Source organism: Megalops cyprinoides, chromosome 5, assembly GCF_013368585.1.
Source record: "Megalops cyprinoides isolate fMegCyp1 chromosome 5, fMegCyp1.pri, whole genome shotgun sequence".
Classification (NCBI taxonomy): domain Eukaryota; kingdom Metazoa; phylum Chordata; class Actinopteri; order Elopiformes; family Megalopidae; genus Megalops; species Megalops cyprinoides.
The window spans coordinates 7,997,994-8,019,997 of record NC_050587.1 but is presented as its reverse complement, the minus strand read 5'-3'; the positions used below and the strand labels follow the sequence as shown (position 1 = coordinate 8,019,997).

General features: G+C 36.5%; 1 protein-coding gene across 1 annotated transcript in view; it reads right to left on the bottom strand.

The window, feature by feature from the left end:
• Positions 1-4,742: 4,742 nt before the first annotated feature.
• The window catches only part of kcnn2 (potassium calcium-activated channel subfamily N member 2), a 52,773-nt gene continuing 35,511 nt past the window's right edge, over positions 4,743-22,004 (bottom strand). The window contains exons 6-8 of the mRNA XM_036529334.1: positions 21,595-21,722; positions 11,837-11,906; positions 4,743-5,027 (exon numbers count right to left, since the gene is read on the bottom strand). Of these exons, the coding sequence (XP_036385227.1) occupies positions 4,743-5,027; positions 11,837-11,906; positions 21,595-21,722 (483 nt within the window). The remainder of the gene's footprint in view (positions 5,028-11,836; positions 11,907-21,594; positions 21,723-22,004) is intronic.

The window sequence follows — 22,004 nt, the reverse complement described above, 5'->3', positions numbered from 1 at the left end:
CACCATCAGTGCTGAAATCACAAATATGTACCTAGTTCAGCTTCTAAGTGTGACAGATACAGGACATAAGGACTCTGCTGAGCATGGGGCCCAACAACAGCATTTAGTTGTGAGTATATTGATGATATACCACAGCTTCCTATGGCTTATTGCTTTAATAAGCTATTCTATCTTGATGTGGGCAATGCTTTCAAAATGCACAACTGCCCCCAGTCATTCCTTCAAGTGCTTATTTCTAGTGTTGAAACCCAGTGCAATTCCTTCATCTGATGCCAACCTCCTTAACGTCGGCTTGAATGACAGAGTCAAACAATTTACCCTGCCTACTGGTCATTTTGGGCACAGTTTGTCATTGCCATAAATTAAGCAATGCTTGATAACACTGATGGAAATAATATGAAGAAGAGATGTCAGGACATTCTGCTGGAAGCTAAGCAAGTGCAGAATAGGCTCCCACCAAATGTCAACACATGGAAATCCATGGCCTCATTGAGTCCATCAGTGATTCTACATCAGAGTAAACCACAGCTAGCCACAGTACCCATGCTGAGAATGTACACAGGTGACCCAGGGTCTGACTCCACAGTTTCATGGCATGAACTTCTGGGAATAGGACACTGTAAAGCTGAGCAGTTCTGGGTTGAAGTAGCACACTAGGTAGTAAAAAAGACCACTACTGAAGACAGTGAAAAGTGTTTTAAAGAACTGGCCCTATTTGCCCTGTCCTTTCTTGTAATGCCTTTGAGTAATACTGACTTAGAACAGGTTCTTTCTCTAAATGAGCCAAAGGAGTATACTTTATCTTCACTACAGCATACAAAGACTCAGGATCTGCAGGAGGGACATTTTCCTAAGTCAGCAGATACTCCAGCATTTCAGCAGTGGAATGTATCGGAATCAGAGGAAACAGAATAAAGCCTGGATGACCTTTTCTAAGGTAAGCAATGTTTTATTTAGCTTTTTACTTGAAATGTTTAAGTCATCACATTGTTATTCCTGTAAAGAATTGTTATACTAGTTTCACCATTACTATAATTGAATTTGTTTTAGACTTGTTTTTGAAGAGGATGCATATTTTTCCCCAACAGAGTTGGCAACATTGATTCAATAAGCAATGGTATATTTCTGTTCCAGGTCTGGATTCCATAACAGAGTACCATCATTCAGGTCTACTTCTACAATGCAGTTATGTCAGCTGAGACTGGATTTAAAGGGAAGGAGAACATAGACTTATATAATGCCCTCCATATTTAATCATACCTCTGAATCAACACAAATCAAAAACATGGCTCCCAAGGGGCTCTGATGGTAACGGTGCTTGTTTCAAGCACAGGCTGAGCCCTTCACCATGACTTCAAAACTGGCCAAGCAATAGGACTGTGGTGAATGGGAGCCCACATCAGCAGAGCAGAATGACTTTGTTCATCTAGGGACAGGGGGTGGGCAGGTTGGTCATGGCCCACTTGCTATTCTGCACCCTGGGACTTGCACGGGCAAATCATGAGGTAGTGAGATAGCAAAGGAGGGTGTACTCATTCTCTGACAGTTTACTTCCCTTGTGAAATACAGTCATGACAGATGTGCGTAGCAAAAGATTTCAACAATTCACCCCGTGTTTCTGCATGATTTCAGTGCTTGTCATCATTCAGTGCATCTAAAATGTACCTTTTTTTCTTTTTAACATTTTTAATTTTGATGTGGGTACAGTAGCATTAATCTGTGGCTTTGAGTCCAATGTAGGGATTGCACTTGGCCATGAGGCCGAGGTTGATGAATCCCCTCCCTGTTTGGGCATGATAAAAAGGGAGAAAGGTGAAGATGAAGTGGAGAGGAACACCATGAAAAGCTGACACAGAAAGAAAGTGGCGAGAGGGATTCATTAGTTAATTGTGTAGGGAGTGTTTGAAAATTCTCCTCCAAAATCTGTGTTTGGAACTTCAATTCAGGTCAGAGAACTCTCTTAAGACCAAATTCAATGGAGATGGATATGAACTCACAAAAAGCTGAATCTACCACATTCTACCACAGTGTCCATTATTAAGGGAAGTAAAGGTAAATCACATGTAGGAATTGCAGGGGAGCTGTGATATGTAATGCATATTAATTAATGTGAATGAGTGTAAAAAACTTGAAGAAATTCATGTCAATCTAAAAAATCAAATCAAATCAAATTTTCAAAACACGAAATTCATTATTGTATGTTTCTTGCACATAGATATTTTAACTATAATTTTACAGTTAAAATTTTTTATTTCTTGGTGCAGGTGTATCCTTACCAAAAATGAGATAAACTAGTGGTTGTACTGAAGTAATGTTATGGCATAATTAATTCGTCATGAGCATCTTCATGTTACTTTACCCCGAAGACAGTCCAATGGCTTTCATTATAAACTGACTGTGTAAATTACAAAAGAAAAAACAACAATCTTTGAAACAAGTTAATTTCATTTAATATGGCTATCATGTACAGTGCATAATTACTCATATTTAAATATTGGTTAAAATTCTCAATACATAGCCAATGACATTATAGCCCAGAATACACAAAACTAAATTTGCTTGACAGAATAGTCAATTGGGAATTTGTTTTAAGATTTTAGTTGATGTGGCATAGCTAATGTACTGTCTTTACATAGAATATTAGATTGACTATTGTGCACTCATACTTACTAAGGAGATTAAATGCTTTTTTAGGTCGATAGCTGGATAGGTGTCTAAGAGCAAATGGTACACCTGAGGTAAAACTCTGAAGTGACAATTTAAGGTGTACCTGTTATTTCCCATTATGTGATTTTGTCCACGATGAGACTGGGTTTAGTAAATAGGTTGTGAATTTAACTAGAGCTTCTGACTGAAGACTCAGAGGAAATCAATTTGTTTAAAGCTTCTTGTTTTTTTTCTTGATTTAACCCTTTAGTCATGTCAAGTCACAGTTTCTTTCATGTATTCTGGGATTTAATCAGAAGTACCCTATCCTGGTGTTAGAAGACTGCTGCCTAGATACATTTGTCGTAAATAAAAATTAACAAACCATTTCAACTATTCAAACTGAGACACTTAATACAGAATACTATCTGAGACTGTTAGATGCTTAAAGATTTGGAAAGCTTACTAGACTGCAACTAGTCCAGAACTGGGCCATTCTATTCTTAAGATTTCACTACGGATGGTAATCTGTAGTAGTCTACACCATCAAATGGTTTCCATTCTTAGTACCATCTTAGTACTTGTGTAACTGAAATTACTAGTTGTTAGTTTATCCAAGTGGGTATGCAAAGTGTGACCAATTTGCCTGTAGAAATGTATAGTGTAATGTCATTTCAAAGGCCTATGGCATCAGAGATGTCATCTGTGCTTCTGAGTGGTCTTTTTGTGTATGGGCCTTATCTTAGCTAACCAGACCAGACCAAACTGTTGTGACTGGTCTTGTTGGGAAAGCATGTGGGTAGCAATTTAGAAAGAAAAGTCATTCCCTATAATGACAATGCATCCTAAATACTACAAAGATCCACATGCCCCTGCTATGGTTGATCCTTACAACAAGCACAATCAATCCCTCAGGATCTGGACCTGTTAGCCATCCCTCTTTTACAGTAAAATTAAAATAAATAAAAATGATGTTTTTAACAAACAAAACAAATTCCTAAAAGTAAACCAGGAGCAGCTCATGAAGATAAAAATCATGTGGATTATTTCTCTATTTTGCATTTTCATCCTTAAAAATCTTGCAGGACACCAAAAAATAATTTGATTGTTTTTGCTGCAATTTTTCTGTTTTGACTGTGTCCTACCCCCAAGTTCTGACTTAATAATGTGCCTCCAAACTAAAGCATAGCAAGAAAGTGGCCACTGGCAAGTGGCAATGTCTTCAGCACATATATACTGCTGTGCAAAAGTCTTAGACACATTCAACTGCTATAATACTTCGACGTTTGTATCCTCATGTATTGATAAGAAGATTGATTGTGTCACTGCATAGAGGAAAAACATTGTGCCATACCTCACATCACTTGATTTTAACATAATCAAGTACAGAGAAACATCATTCTGATTGAGCTAGGACTGGAAGACAGTTATAAGATGAGAAATTCTTGAAGATGATGTCCTTAAGGAAGACAGAGAAGAGGAAGAAGACAAGGAAGCACTGAAATGAGAACATAACCAGCAGAAGGCTCAGGTATCATCTGCATGACAGTGAGGTCACTATCAATAATTTAAGGATGTATTGCATTAGAAAACCCCTGTGAAAAAACAGGGAACAAGGCTAAAATATACTATTTCAGTTTCCTTATGCATCAGATTATAAAAATACAAAATGTCTAAAACTTTTGCACAGTAGTGTACATGATGTATTTTTTCACTCAATGAAAATGATCAATACTAGGTAGAGTAGCGGTCTGATCTCCATATGATCCTTAAAGTCATTGCTCTGTATTATATTTCATAAATGAGATGTTTCATTGCATGTGAGAAATACATTTTTTAAACAAAGTGCTTTCTTGAATTGCTTCAGCAATATACCTCCATGAACAATTCATTTTCATGGACAGAACATGAGAAAAAGGATAAATATTAAAAGTAATAAACACCACAACAAATGTTTCTTGGTAGAATGCTGTTGTTTTTTGTACAGGTACCTCTGATTTTGTCATCAAAGTACTTATTAAAATCATATGGCTTTATATAAATGCATATTGGCCATATGATGGCGAAAGTCAACACTAAATGATTTCAGTTAAGCTCTAGTTGCTCTCTGAGGAGGTTGCTGGTGCCGTGGAGGTTGACTTCCTCCTGGACGCAGACTGGGACCGGTCAGGACTGTGGGAGTTGTATTTGTCGTAAGGCTGCATGTGGACTTCCAGGAAGTCCATGTGCTGCTCGCTGATTATCTGGCTAATCAAACCAGGCAGTGCCCGAAGGCTGCCCAGCAAGGTCTCAAGTCTGGCTTCCAGATGAGCAATTCTCTTCTCCATGTCCTCACTCCTTTCATTCAAGTCTGAAATCAGGTCGTACATTGTATTTTGAGTCTGTAATAAGAAAGAGAAATAGAAGGTTAGCAAGTGTGTTAAGTATGTTTGCACCATAAAGGAATGTGTTCAGTATTAAAAGCACTTCAAGCTTGAATTACATTGACAAAAATATGTTAGGGCTTTAACATGGTTATTTAAATGAAAACACTTTTAAAGGACTTAATGATGATGTGTCTAACTGAAAGATATCGCATAAGAATGTTTGTGAATCTGAGTATCATATATTTTACAATGTGGAAGTAAGGAAGTATATTGCCCTTCTTAACTGCTGAGTGTTATAAGAGTGTTCCAGCTAAAAATTAAACAGGTAGCTTAACTGCTTTGTGAGGTAGTTTGCCATACCACACTACAATATGATGCTACTAAGCATTTTATCTAAATGCTTTATGGTTTTGCTTTTATTTTCATTCAACAATAAACCATTTGTGATTTACATGTTTGGCGTCCTCCAGATTGATTTTTCACTGAGAATTTTTAAAATACTTTACTTTCAGCTCCTTAATTTTAAAATGTGTTATCTCTCTAACATGCTCTATCTAATGGGTGCATAGGTACTAAAAGGAGGAGGAAATGTTTACATGGCAACTACATGCAAATAAATTGTACAGATGGTGTACAGGTTCGATCCTTGAACTTTGAAAAAGTTTGTGCATTAAAAACAGTCACAATATCATGATGTACACTTTTTATTTTCATTGTAAGGGCATTACATGCCTAAGGAGAGGAACATGTCTCCTCTAGAAATGTGTAGATAGTGGTAACACAGTAAGCAAAGTTTCTATGTATACAACATTAGACATTAACATCTTTATACAACCTGCCTAATAGAAAAATAAACCTTAGTGTTTTAGTAAGTTGACAATTTGTGAAAATGTGAGATAACTGCTTACATGGACTTTTAAATTTGAAATTTGCTTCAACATTCACTTGTAAACACACCTATTCACAACTATTCACCTCCCCACACAGGCTAGCCATGGTGTACATACATATGTATAAATATGCATCCAGAACTATAACTCCAGAAAAACACATTTTAGAATACTTTAGATGGCTACTTAAGCCATTGGGACCAGGAGAACAGATATCAACTGCTAGATAGCTAAGTAATACAGATAAATCTGTATGTGGTGAGCACGATAAATGTCTCAGGCTATTCTTTTCTGCAATTTCTGTAGCATTGTTTTACAAATTGCAAATTTTACAGTAGGGTAGGTTTTACAGTAGAGTTTTTTTTTTAATTGTATAACACTTTATTTGCTGGCGTAGCATGTGGTCATTGTGCAACTGTCACTTTTGTACTGATGTTTTCTGAATCTGCAATGTTGTTGATGTGGTCTTTTTATCTACATTGCATTTAGCTGCATACAATTACATTATTAGTCAGTTTTTTGACAGGTCTGAGTTTTTAAAATTGCCACTAGTAGGGATTCTAGGTAAAATCTGTGATGGTGCCATAACTAAGAATCTTACTCAGTTCTTGCTCTATCTGTGCAGTAAATTCGGTGGTTGCATCATAAAATTCACACATAGTAACATATCTGCCGCACTATAGTTGCTGATGGTAGGCTAACATGCTGAAAGTTTCCTTCCATACATTCCTTCCAAAGTTTCCCATACATAGGTACTGCAGCAGCTAATTGGCTATAATATTATTTTGTGTAAATATCACCATATAATCAACAAAATATTTAAAATTAGACAATTTTCCCATGTACTTAAGCAATATCATTAGGAATACGATGGTTTTCCAGTGAAAAATTGCTTTTCCTTTTTAATATTTTAATAGCTAATATCAACATTGCTAATAAAAAAAAGTAATGGAAAAGCTGACATCCTTGTCTAACACTTGATAGTTTAATCCTTTCAGATTTATTATTTTATAAACTGGATTGTGATGAAGCACTTTGGCCAAATCTATCAGGAAGTTAAAAAACCTTTAGACATTTATATATCAAATCCTATCTGACTATGTCAAAAGCCTTTTCAAAATCAGCAATAAAAAATGCATCAAGCTTGTTTTATTCAACACAAAAATCAATGATTTAATGCAGGTACCCAGTATTATCTCCAATAAATCTACTTTCAATGAAACTTGTTTGAGCCTTGTCAATAATGTAGCGTCTAACTCTTTTCACTCTTTTCACCTGGACAACCAGCTATCACAACATATAAGTGTGAAAGGTCTCCAGTCTTTTCAAGAGTACTGGACATTTTCAGTAACCATGCACATCTTTCTTTAAGAGGAAGGACATCACACCCTAGGAGGGAACCATAGTTAAATCAGCAGTTAAAATAGGGGGGCTTTGTTAGATGTGGAAAAATTGCTACACTTCAATAGGAATTCGATCAAGCCCAGGAGATTTATCACTGCAAGGTGCACAGGTTTAATTTCCTTCTGGCATAATCTTTGGCCACAACTAGCTCTGCTCAGTGTTCTCAACCAGAATGGTAGCCATCTTATAATATGATCTTACTGTATATAGAGGTTACTCCACCTAGTCTCCACCCTGGCTGCAACCAATGGAGTTTTAACTCATGGAAATGAATATAACTCACTACTTCATACAGACATATCATACAGGCTTCACAGACACAATTCAATGAAATTACATTTCCCCAGACTCCACAATTCTACCATTCTACATTGATAATGGTTTCCCTTACCCCTTACCAGTTATAAAATGCCCTGTACAGAGTAACAGTGTACCTGCATAATGTCCACCCTCCCTTAGCATGACACCCCCTAATGCACTCCAATAAGTTTTAACTTAGTCTTGTAGATTTTCACATTGTATGCATAATAATGGACAATATAGAGCAAATTTAATACAAAAAGACAAGGTAAAGTGTGGCTGTTAAGTAACACATCTGAACAACAGCTAAAGTAGCATGAAATTTATGGTTCGAACACTACTCTCTCCTTTTACAAAAACATCAACAACATGCATTCTGTTCCCTGAACAGACGATGACTCCCAGGCCTTTTACAGTGAATGGTGCCAACTGGTAGCAAATTACTCCTTCATCGTCCCTCCCTTCCTCTTATGTTACACATCCAGTCCTGCTGAACTCCAAATCAAATTTACAACCATATACAGTATTATCCACAGTCACTGAGCAAAATTCAATCTCATGGGCAGAGTGAGAAATTTGGCAGCTCAAATTTGAGATGAGTGGTTACATATCTTCCTGGAACCATCTGAGTTTCAATTCAAGGTGCTACACATAATCCCCCTTAGTAAAATCAAGGTGAAAAAACATTACCCAGGGATGGGCAGGCTGATTTGCACATTGTGGTCATGTCCTGAGCTTTTTGTTGGGATTCCATTTTTAGGGAACTTTCTAAGGTTCTTGGCATTGACTCACAAGTATGTGTGCTAACTGTCACTTTGTTCACCAGAAAAGTACCCCTTACAGCTAAGCAATATGACATTGAATTCTCTTCCTTTAGCTTGGTAAAAGTGTTGCATTGGCTTGGAGACCTCCTACTCCACCCTGGGCCTTCTCCTGACATGCGGGTATTATGTTTTTTAAAAAAAAAAAACTGCAGGAAATTAATAGCATATATGCACATCCAGTGGAACATCACAGTTGCTAAGTAGGAAGATACAATGTAGGAGAAAAATGAGTATTCATTCATTATTTGATGTTTCCAAAAGTGTTTAATGAATGTACAATGAATGTAACATGCATTAAATTGACAACGTTTTGATTCTGAGGTCTTTGTTCTGTCTCCATCTTGCACAGAGAAGCACTTTATGTATTCAGGATACATAATGTGGGAAATTGCACAATGAAAACCAATCCGTATATATGCTGGGACAAAGCTTTGACACTTCAGTGTATTTTTCTCAGTACCCAAAGCAGGTACTTTTAATAGCTATTTTTAAACATGTTTTGAGCATATCATAACCAATAACCAGCATCAATTGTTTTATATAATTCAACCAGTTCGATGACATCATGACAGTACTATATTTGGCATGCTCAGACATTGAACACAAAATACTAAGAGTCAACACAATTTCCTGACCATTGTTTATTTTAGATGCTGTGTGAACACCGAGAAACTTCTAATGAATTGGATCGAACTGCCGTTTGTCAGACTAATTGCATGTATCCTTAATGGGCCATAAATCCTAAATCTTTTTGCATATTTTTCCCATTTTTTCACCTTGATGTGGAATCACCCTTCTTTTTCTGACAGAGAGTAAATCTTTGGCATTTTAATGGACTATACTCATGAAAATATTCCTAAATCTCTTCTGAGAGTGCTTCTCAGGATTTGAGAAAAATTCAGTCCCATTACTATATGGTGGGACTTCACAGCCAAGCAAAATATAATTTTTTTGGTGTCTACATGTCAGACTTTGCAGACTTTGTTGTCTGTCTCCTTGAGCAGCAACGAGAAAAAATACAATCAGCATTGGATTGCATTGTTGGATAAAGCAGTACACAATGTTTCAATTGGTTAAATAAATGCAACTGTGCCTCAAATTTGTGAGAAGTTATTTTTCCCCTTGCAATCTTCAGGATGTCAGGTGTAAAGGATGTCTGACCAATGTGCAGACAGTCCTCCAGTGACTTGTGTGGCAGCCAGTTTTATTAATTTGTCTGGATGGCATTTATTGAGGGCAGCATATGTCTTGCAGGCAAGGATAATTCTACACCTGGACTGATTGAGAGAGATTTACGCACAGATCTGTCTATATCCTTAGGAATGCCTCAAATCTATCGGAGGAGTTGGCTCTCAGCTTCTTGAAGACATTTTTCATCAGTTCTGGGAGTGTTGGGTTGATCACCTTCTCAAGTCTTTTGAATGGAATATGCCACATTTCCTCCAAGGTTTTTGAACAGGTCAGCAATGTCTTGCGTCCTTCTTGCAGCTGCAGATTTAAGCTGTTTGACTGACCAAATGTGTCAGTCAAAAGAGCGGCACTGGTCAAAAAATTCTCATTTCCTGGTTTGCAAAGGTGGTGAGCTTCTGCTGTCATTTTCTTTTCTTCAGAATGTCCACAACTTGTTCCTGCAGTCAGCAGGATCGTTCAAGTGCTCTTCTTTTACTAAGCCAATCCAAATCATTTTGAAGGAAAACATCACCTCTGGCAACAGGTGATGGCACAAGCTGTCAGAAAAAATTATGTTTGGTGCTTGATTTGCTTTGGGTTTTGGGTTCTTGATGTCTCTTTCTGGCTGGTCTAAGTGACTGATACTGTAATCTACTCAAAATAGTTTATGTATCCAATATAATACCTTTATATATCAAAATAGTGACTATGTGCCGTATTCACTATACCTCATATAGGTGTAGTGCTATATTATGTCACTGTTTTGTGACCTCTCCACATTCTTTTTATTTGAAACAAGAGGTAAGCTGCAGTTCAAAATGCTCTGCATCTCAACCCAAAATTCTGCATAAACATTTAAATCCATGTAAAACTGGTCATATTGTTACCAACAGTTAAGAGTGTTATTACTGTGCAATACTGACTCTATTTCATTATTTAGGTGATTTCTAATGATAATTATCATATTTAAATCATTTTAATGCCATTGCAAGGTAACAGTTTTTTTCTCGGTAATGGCTAGCTAGCTAACACTTTATTGCCATTATATCCTTCAGAGGACAGACATATATGAAACCATGTATGAACCAATAATTCTATCCATTTTACCTCCAGGTGTAGAACAAATGGTGTAAGAATGCTATGCAGGACATAATTCTAATTGATTGATAGGCATTCATTTTGGTCTAGATACCTGTATATATTTGGTGAAGATTGCCAGGGCATGTAGTTGACGCTGAGACCATTGCTGTGTTCAAGTCCAGACTTGATGCAGTTTTGGATTCTCTTTAATTGAAATGGCTAGCTTAGTTGGGACGAATGGCCTGTTCTCGTCATAATATGTTCTTATGAAACTGAGTAGTTGAATATGTCTTCTGCATTTTACCTCCATTCTTCCGTCAAAAAACAACACAATGCAAAAACATTCACACATTGGTCACACTAATGATACGGGCAAACTTTTTTTTTGGTCTCAGGCCTCATCTCAGACTCGGGTGGAAAGGAAACATTGTGCATCATTTTGAAATGTCATATCACATTGTCTTCTCTGGTAATGGCAGCCATAGTCTGGCATTTGTGAAAGACAATAGAATGAATGCATATTTTTCTACCCATTTTTCCTTGCAGCTGCAAGTTTTTTGAAAGGGACATGTCCTTTTGCTATTTTAGAAAACAAGTATTTTTTGACTAGTTACTACAGGTCAGACTACATAATAATAACAACAAAATGTCAGCAGGTAGGATACAGTATTTTCTAGTAACCATTACATACCAAAGACATAATTGCAAAGGAAAAATATATAGAGACAGGAATGTATTATGTATCACTGTAAGTGAAAAGAAAATGAATAAATAATAGCTATTTATAAAATATGCCAGATGAGAAATACAGGCTATCTTGGACAATTTGCAGTTTACACATTGTACGCAAGGTTTGGCCAGTCATCCATCTACTTTAGCAAATTTTGCCTACAGACATAAATTTCAAACCGCTTGTGTATACTTACCTTAAAAAGCACACACTTTTAATGCACCAAATCTCTGCCTAAAACAAAATGGATGCAATAATCTGTTCTCATGAATTACACATAAACAAATTAACACTGGTGTGACAATCATTGACTTGAACTGTATAACACAGGTAACTGTGTTCTACAGTTTAAGAACATGGTGTGTTATAACTGCCTGCCATGAGGCATCAAATTTGATCTGTTTTAAAGACAAAGATATTGCTTACCTTAGCAAGGTCCACGAGTGAGTTTGCTTGGTCATTCAGCTTGCGTTGCTCCATTTTTACACTTCTTAATCTGAACACAAGACCATTTAAACCAGGGTTTCATTAAATACATAACCAAAGAAAAAAACAGTCGGATACAAACCTGCAGTCTTTAACACTCACATCACAAAAGCAAATGCTTGCATAGATGTTTGAAACAGTAGAAATTAAAGCCTATAGCAAAGAATGTATGTCTTACCATGGGTTAAATAATTTGTATATTTAAAAAAAAAACTTTATAAAATAGCAATTAAATGTTACAGCAATAAACTGGATACCAAATGCTTAAACATTTCATGGTTTTTTTCTGAAATGAGTGATTTAATTTAATCCTTGAGAAAATGTTGCAAGCCCCAAGCCTCTCCAACTGATTTACTAAAAATAATTACATTTTATTCCCAATAAACAGAATTACATTATACACAAATTACCACCTTCATCACTTTAAACATGAAATGAATTCAAAGCAAATTGGATCATATTGGTGCAACTTGATCTGATGTAAGTCTATAGTGTAATTTAAGTGTAATTCAGATTGTAGGTAGCCATGATAGCAGGTATGTTTTTGGCATTACCCAGTTTTTTTCATATTTTCCTTAATCAGCTCCTTCTGGAATAGCAGGGCTACCTGTTAACCAGTGACAATTAAAAATTAACTCATCAGAGAGAGTTCTGGTGATTGATGTATTGAATAAAAATTAAATATTTGGATATATGTTTTCAAAATCATAAGTATTTGGAACAGTAGTTTTTGGAATAAGAGCAAAAATTTTCTCAGTATGTAACTGCAAGAAGGGAAAAAAGAAAAGAGGAAAATACAGACAAAACCTTCCTTTTAAAAAGGGCTGCTTTTACAGATGTTTTACAACCACAATAACTCAAGAATATGCAGTTACATGACATATAGCAACCATTCATTTTTAGAAATGATAACTGAGAAAGCTGATTTCCTGGCAGGGACTTATTAAATTTATTATTAACAAAACTTTGTACCCTCAGCTACTATAGTTAGCTGGCTAAGTTCAACTTTTAGTTGATGTAAAAGTTAACAACAGAATGTTTTCAGTAAATATTAAATACATTCATTAGCTAGCAAAGTAAGTTACCGTACCAATATAATACATTTTTGAAACCCTAGCTGTCAGTTTACGTTATATTTTGCAAGCTTTAAATAGTTATCAGTGTGTCAGGAACATGGCAGCAGCTTCCCAAGTTGACCGCCAGATGGCCTCACAACTTCCTGTGTTCTATGTCTTATTTAGTTAATGTCCTCCACCTCAATTAGTGTCAATTAGTAATTTTTCACACCTGTGTTCTTGTTATTTAAGCCCTGCCCTTTGGCCACTTCTCTGTTCAGTCTTGAGTTGCCATGCATAGTGTTTGAACTTTTGTACCAAGCTGGTTTTGTTTCTCCTAAGTCCACAATAAGGGTAACTTAATTTATTTTGAACCAAGCCTCTCCTGTCCTGCGCCATCCTTGCATTTGGATTCTCGCTGGTCCTTGTCACACAGTGGTTCATAAGGACAATTATCCACAGCCTACATATAAAATGGCAGTCAATCATTTCTTGCTATGTTTGTGCCATCTACTGCAACCTATCTATCAATGGAAATCTATCAACATGGACCAGACAATTACAAAGCTAGGTAACTGAAGACCTACTTCTCCAGACAGCAGCTCTGACACCCAGCCATGGAAATCCTGCCCTCACTTTAGTAGTGTTTGTATAACTGAAGGGTATGTTGTATTGAACTTTTGAATTTGTCACATTTAGCCTATGTATTTATGATAGCAGTAGTTATCACAACAATATGTGATAGATTGATATGTGATCAGATGTAGACAGTTGTATTTAGTACGTACCATTGTTTAAAAGCCTTCATTACATACACTGGTTTGTATATTAAATGTTTGGACGCTTTGCTGCGCCCCGTCCCCCAAATAGTGCTTGTCCAAACCTATCTTAGCAACTATAACTACCCGCAACTTTTCCGACAGACAATACAGGTGGGCTACTTACAGGTGTGACACATGTCTTGCAAACAGGTAAACTACATAAAACATTATGGGTAAACTGTGTTCCTCAGGCACTTGTAACAGTGACTCCAGGTACGCAGAGAGGTTGGACGTAGCATTTTTTGTTTGATTTCCAAAACCCAAACCAAATGCGAGGACCTCATTCAGCATCTTAAAGGCCTTTGTATGACAAGACCGATGTGAATGTATTGTCTGAAAATATTCTTATTTGTGACATCTCACATAAAAAATAGAGGACCAAGTACAGAAATCTCCCTTTGATCCAGAATGTTTGGCAGTGTTTTTTCAGTGAGTTAGCTACATATCCCTAAATATTTCCTTAAAGATGAGGTCCACACATTCCCAGTATTTTAGCCTTGCATTACTGCAGTGAAATTTAACGTATCCCTTGTTACCATTGTTATTAAATAGCTAGCTAGTCAGCTTCATAACCAAGATGGCATGTAAATATTGAACTGATAGCCAGCTGACATTAGCTAAGCTAGCCAACATTAGTTAATTGGTTACTTTCACTTTCTAGGCAGATGGCCTTAACCCAGTCAAGATAACGAAAGACATGTACATTTGCTCCAAGGCAAGTCAAACACTGTTGTAAGTAATACTTTCCTTGTCTTTGTATTTATCTGCAATCATATATAACAAGTTGGTATTATCAGTGAAGTGAGTGAAGTAAGTAAAATTCCTTACTGCACAAGACCATTAGACCACTAATTAAGGTTATCCTTTATCTTACCATATACAAACATTAACTTCTTAACAAGTGTCCTAGTATTTACTTTAACAGATACAGCTTTGTAGCCACCATAAGGAATCTCAATCCTTGTCATATCTGTGCTGATTTCTTTTGATCATTTCCAAGGGCGTAATTTTGCATATGGACAGTAGGGACATGTCCCTACCAATACTTGAGTGAACTTGTTCGCATTATCTTTGGAGTGAAGTCATATTACATAATTCCAATGTCCCCTCGGTTGTTATGTCCCTACCAATGTTGAGACCAAAACTACACCCTTGATCATTTCCCTCCATAGTATAATGCAGACCCTTTTGGCAACACTGAGCTGTAATTAAACAGCTGTTTTTCCAACAGCTATTTAATACTTGCGGAAGTTCGCTCAGGGAAATATCTACTGTCACCATTCTCTCTTTGCAGTACACATTACAATGGTTGTGATACCTCGTCTAACTTAGCAATAGGAACTGTGGGGGTGGGGCTTGGCCAAGAGTCTGTTTTGGAAAAGAGTTTAATCTAAAAGATAAAATTTTAAATGCAATGCATCTGTAGATAACTGAGGATCAACGTTGTGCTATGGAAGTTCCTCTATACTAAAATGTTTTCTGGTTTAAAGAATGTCTGTTCTGTATGCAGAACATACCCCCCATCACCACCACTATTATTACTTAATTCAGTTAAGTGAATCATAACAAATTAGCGGATCAACAAAAAGAATTCAATTTTTGGATGATTATTGTCACTCACTGCCCATCATGCAACTACCATCACATATTGGCATATTTAGTATCATATGATTTCCCATGCCATTTTTGAATTTCTCAGGATCACTGCACCAAATACATTAACATTTAAAATGAAATGACAGTGTCCCGCTCTTCCAATATCTTAAAAATGTACATCTTGGTGAAGTTAACAGTTAGAGATTAAAATTCACATCATTCAAACCAATTACTCTAAGTACAAATTTTATATTCTCATGCAGCGGAGGTAATGCATTTGCAGGCATTAAAAATGCACAAAAAATGTCATCAGATAAGATGGTAAGTCAAATGGAATGGGAAGTAGAGTTGGTCTGATGGTCGATAATATGTGATAACATGTATTGACAACCTGAAAGCGAACATTCATCTCACAATGTTTTATTGGAATCGAGTTTTGTGTGAATAGTGAATGCATTCAAGTTATTATATTTATCTGGTTTCTGGGACACACTATAAATAAAATTGACAGTTCAAAAACTTCAACCATGAGACAACATGCATTTGTGTTGAGAAGTAATACATAAAATTTAGTGTTAGTCTACAGGTCAAAGTAGCAATGAGAAATTGAAAAGGATATGTAAATGATATGCATCTTCTAAAACAACTACAGTTTTATGTTAGAGAAACATAATATTTGCAGTTCTCCTGTAATTAAAAGGTTCTGTAACTTTTTGATTCAAATTAATTTGACCAACTGTGATTAGTATGTGAAAACAGTCAGTAGGAACGTCTACCTAAAAATAATGCTGTCAACATATAGGGTACATAGAAATATGTCACCCATGCACATTGACAAAAGTATATAGCAATAAAATAGGAGTGATATTGTTGGCAAAAGTACAGCAAATGTACTGTGGTATTTGCTTGACCAGAAATCACAATATGAAAATTTGTGTCAGACCAACCCCAGAAAAAAGAGAAGGCATCACACATTTGTGATAAAAATGACCTATCACTGCTACCATACTAAGCATATGGTTAGTCCACAAACAGCAATGAATATCATTAGATAGATAAAATGCCACCATATTATTTGAGATGAGCCTTTATTGTTCAAATAAAACATTCTGGTGGCTTTAAATAGTATGGAAATCACAAGAGGGTAAACACAAGATTTGAAAAATTTTCATAGACTTTAAAACCGCCATGCTGCTAAAATATAGACTTGCCAGAGTTCAATTTTAATCAGTAAAAAGCACATTTAGTCACATTCATTTAGTAGGTGAAAAGTAACCATGAAGATACTGACTTCATAGCAATTGTAAATCTTCACTCATCCATACTGGGATTTGAATCATTCATATGGTCCTCTTTCCAAAGTCTTATAAGTAAACAGAACAGCAAATGCTGTACTTTAATCACAAGAGTTTCAGAGCATCAAGAAACTGTATAATGGAGTATAGGCCAAGTATAGCCTTTGAAGTTAAGTCAACAAAAGACAACATATTCTCTTAAACATTAATTTCTGCTAAAATATAATTTAAATACATAAAACAATACCATACACAACAGGATCAGGAATGAACTTGGGATAAATGTCTCAAAAAATGATTCTATGTTGTTTATTAAGGTATAAAGTCAAACTCTGGTGAGTCTAATATGTATGGCAATTTCACTCATCAAATGATTTGCTTTTATCATTTGCTTTTGAACCATGCAAATGCAAATATCAAACAAAAACATACACTGCAAAATAACCAGTGGTAATCCAACTCTGAGGTAAATTAGCCTTGTGTCCCTTAATTGCCTCAATAACACTGGTCATTTTATTGAGTATCATTGAGTTTGAAAGGCAAGCACATACTGTCATGCACACAACATTATCACATCTAAAAAAAGGCAAATGCTCAGACTTACTTCCGAGCTCTATGGCATTGTGTTGACACGATCAGGAAAAGAAAACACACAGACACAATTCATTATTATATGCAGATTTGCTGCAATCAAGCAGTCTTCAAATATTCTGAATATAATTCTGATTATCTGGATAACTGTAATAAACACGCAATATCACCAGACACACACATAGAAAGTTCACAATATAAAGTGATAAAATAATTTTACTTCTTTCAACATAAATTCCCCATACTTACTACACATAATATGAATATTCTCTATAGTCACGTGTGCATGAACACATGTGACAAGTCAATGATGAATAATCTACAAAAACCATGAAGAGAATTTGGTGAAAGGAATTGTGACACCATAAAGTGGTTCACTCGGTGCATCCAGTGCATTTTTATTTGAGGTAACTGTAACAAAGGACAGCCATTCTCAGGCTGTGCATTGCTCAGTTTATTCACATTTTGGTAAACTGTATTTGAGAATGGCTGGAAAGATGAAACTCAGTCATCAGTTGACCTTTCCGAGTGGTTTAATGGTCGTGCATGAAGCTTGTCTCACTGCGACCTCTGCACGTGTGCAAGGTGTAGCAGATGCAATCCAGCAACAAGGGCAACTTGCCCAGTTTTGCTATGGGCTCCTGGTCATTGTCTTCAGATGACACAGCTGGCCTCAAGCCAAGGCTGAAGGGCTACGCCTGGGCTCAGAACAAGTGCTTTAACTGACCGAGCCATTTGGGAGCACCCTGTAAATACAGGTGTCTAACTAGAGATATTTTTTATCAGGATGATAATCTTTGATTTTTATGAGTACTGATACTGTGGATAGTATTGGATAAGGGTACATCACATTAATGGCATGCAACCCAAACAAAAATCTAAACTCTCATTAGCTAGGTAGTTAATAAGCATTAGATGTTAAAACATAGCTAGCCAGATATAGCTGGCATGATGGTATGTATGATGATGGTATGCATGATGGTTTTAATTCATAGGATTCAGCTCAATATCACATTCTCATGTAAATTTCTTTGAGGCATGTGTGAGGGCATCACATTTGTGACTTGGTTTGTAGCCCACATCTCAATGGATTTAAGGTCTTTAGTAAAGGAAATCATTTCATTTGTAATACATTTTGATGAAAACTGAATATAGAAACACATAAAATTATGTTCCAAATCTTAGGATTCTGCTAATCAGTGTAGTCACACACTGCCCTCCACATTTATTCATACCCATTAAATATTAACAAAAACATGATTTAACTTTAAAAAATACAGTGGATTATAGAAACAATTATCTGAAAAGAGCACAGATTCATTTGTTTTCTAAAGAATGGTAACACAATAAGCAAAATTATTCATATCGACAAACAAAATTTTGGAAAAATGTCCAGACATTTTTTAGAACACCTTTTCCCATGGGGTATAAAAGGATGTAATACAGTAACAAGAAAATTCTTCAGTAGCATCCATCATCATGGTTAAAGTAAGAACTCTCCAAAAACTGCAGGAAAGGGTCATTGATCTCCTTAGGTCAGATGATGGCTACAAAAGAATTGATAAAATGCTGAGTCAACCCGGTTCCACTGTAAAGTCCATCATGAAGAGGTACAAGACCAGAAAAATAGTTGCTTTCTTGCTAACAGCATGCAATATGTCTCCATAAAACATAACATAACAAAACATAACATTAGGCTGGCAAATTTAAACCTAAGGCAAAATGCTGAAAATCTCTATGACAGTCTAGCATTATCAGGATACAATGGTTTGAAAACTACTGTCCCATATTGACTGGATGAATGTTGTGGTCATGGCAGAGGTACAAAGATGATGCCTCCTCTGTAGCCTCAATGCAAAAAGAGGTGGCATGAATGTGCTGAATTGCGTCTCAATGACACTTGGGACTGTCTTTTATTTTCAGATGAAATAAAGATGGAGCCTTACTAACAGGCTCATTGGCATTATTTTTGGCACTGAGGAGGAGTCACAAGGAGAAGCCCTAAATGAAATATGAAGGTGGATCTTAAGGTTTTTAGGGGTTCTTCTTTCTGGTCCCAATGCACTAGTCTGAACTGAGCCAACAAATAATTCATGTAGTAGATTTGTTGTTTTCTCAAAATTCTTTAGTTAAACAGACATTCTAATATGAGAATGAGCTAAAGCATGCCTGTAAATATACAAATTAAGTTAAGTGCACATAAAGGCTATATTCTTAACTAGTAATTACAATCCCCAAACTTCAGTCCAGCAGAATATTTGCAATTTGTCCTCAAGATAGCTGTAAAAAAAAAAAGAAAAAAAAAAAACAAGATCTGGAGGAGGTGGAGAACGTGTCCCTGGAGGAATGGTGAAAAACCCCTGAGGAAAAGTGCTAAAATCTTATGAAACACAACAAGAAGCATCTTCTCAGTGTTTTAAAAGCCAAACTTAGATGGACAATAAGTTGATTTCAGGGATGTGAATACATTTGATAGTTTTGTATTTTGGAAAAGATGTGATTATTTGTGAAACGCCCAGTATTGCTCAGTGTAATGTTAGGCAGCGTCCCAAACTGTATTTTTGCTCACTCGCCCTCGGCACTTCCCCTCGAAATGGCACAAAGTCACATGGTCACCAGTGTCCCAAATGAGAAGGATGAATTTCCACTTGTCTTCAAATGCTGCTTTAGACTGAGTGTACATGCAGTCTGCATTGGTCTGATATCCAAGACTTCTTCTGTCTGATAACCCAGTGTGGCTGTTTGTAAGACCCTGAACTCCATTCAATGACAGCAGCACCAAAAAACTCCCTATTTAAAACAAAATCTACCATGGATGGTATTTCATTTTAATGTATGATTGGTAACCAAGACTGGTTTCATTGGGCAGAATGTTTCAAATGTGTTTTAATTAGGAGTGAACTTAAATCGCGACAAACACTGTCTTTGTGGCTGGATTTTCAGGCTCAAATCTGAAATAGCATGCTAATGATCTCATTATCAAGCAGCACTTCTCAAGTAAATAACAAAATGTAAATTTAAAATCTTTAATATCAATCACTAGTCTTTTCTGCCATAAAGCAGAACTTACAAGTTGACTGCCCTCTGCTAAAATGTACAGCATGCCTACTGACCTCAGGTATAAAATTCTGTCATTTAAACTGGAAGCATCATGAAATGTTAAAGTGGTGCTTTTCTCCTTCAAAAGTATTTAGAAGATTTTTTGTTTGTTTTTATAGCTATTGTTACTTCCTGAAGATTGCTTTACAGTTACCTCCATGCTCCCCCTAAATTTACAATCAGTGCTTGTAAATAAGGGCAAGGGATCCATGTGGGAGAACATGATTTTTTAAAAATGTGTAATTTTATAAAACACTTCAAGATTTCTTTGGTTCAACATTGTTAGCAGTGTAGCAGAGCTGAAGTGATTAGCTCGTGTGAGTCCTGCGTAAAGCCTTAGGTAGCGGGTAGCAGGTAGCCGAGTGGTTGCAGCGGCTACGTCACTCCCCCTGAGACCTGGTTAAGTAGCGTTGTCGCCGACAGGCTAACGGCAATTTGCCTTTAGCTCAACTGGCAACGACGCTGGCTTTAAGGGGTTGGCAGCGAGCAGTAAGAACCTCGGTTCGAAACTCGCTCGCTCGCCGACCCACGTAACATCACATTAAAACACAACGCAAGAGACCACCCGTTACAGCAGCATGATTCCAAAGTAATTTTGAGAGGCCACCGCTTCTGTCATTTCTGTGGTTTTGTGTTTTTCTTTTCTTTGATTCTTGTTCCAACACAAGCTAAGGCACTGGAATGACAGCATTGTGTGACCCAAACACTCTCTCATATAATACCCTTTACCTCCCTCTGCAAGCTTATACTTATGTGATGCTGTGTGAGGTACTGACTCATTCACTTGCACTTCACTCATTTAGAATGGGACGCAGCCTTGGTGTTATAGATAAGCCTATTTTAAATGGATACTACCACAGTTGACTGATGAACTGTTATATCATGTTTTGTTAGAGGTTATGAGTAAATATAGAGGCCTCTCTGAACAATATTCTGTCCAATGCTTTGAGGCAGCGCAATTATAAAGATATGTGAGTAACATCTCCACAATGTAGCCAATCACTGCAATACTGGGTGTGTCACCATTTGAAATGGCCCCTTACTAGACAATTCATATCAATCTAGACCCAGGAAACCGCCCAATCTAGTGAAATACTCACAGACATTTTGAAGAAATGAATGAGGAACACCACATTCTAAAACGCTGGTTGAGAAGCAATAATACTGGATATTTGTAAAGAGGTATTTTAGCTTATTAAAACATGTCCTGCATGAACACAGAAATTAACAGGCATACTCACTGATGAATTGCTTGTAAAAATTTTCTTTGGTGCTTTCTAACTCTGGCATGATCCATCTTCCTAACCAGTTTTGTGTTCTTGTAGATTAGCCATGTCTCCCTGAGTACATTTGCAGCTGTATTTTTCACCTGAAACATAAAACACATGGTTTATAGAAGTGTCCCTTCTACAATCAATTAATTTTAGTCAGTGTTTGTAGATAATAGCATTTGCACACCTGAAGAAACTGCCGCAGGCGCATCAGAGAAAAAAGATGGCAAGCAGACTACAGCTCTTGCACACTGCTTCTTGCATGAATCACCATGTTCTGATATATGACAATAGCTTCCTTTTAGTTCATCAGAGCCACTGCAGTTAGGTTACTCAGAATAAGCCACCTCATGTAACAGAAGTAAAGGTTTCTGATCCAG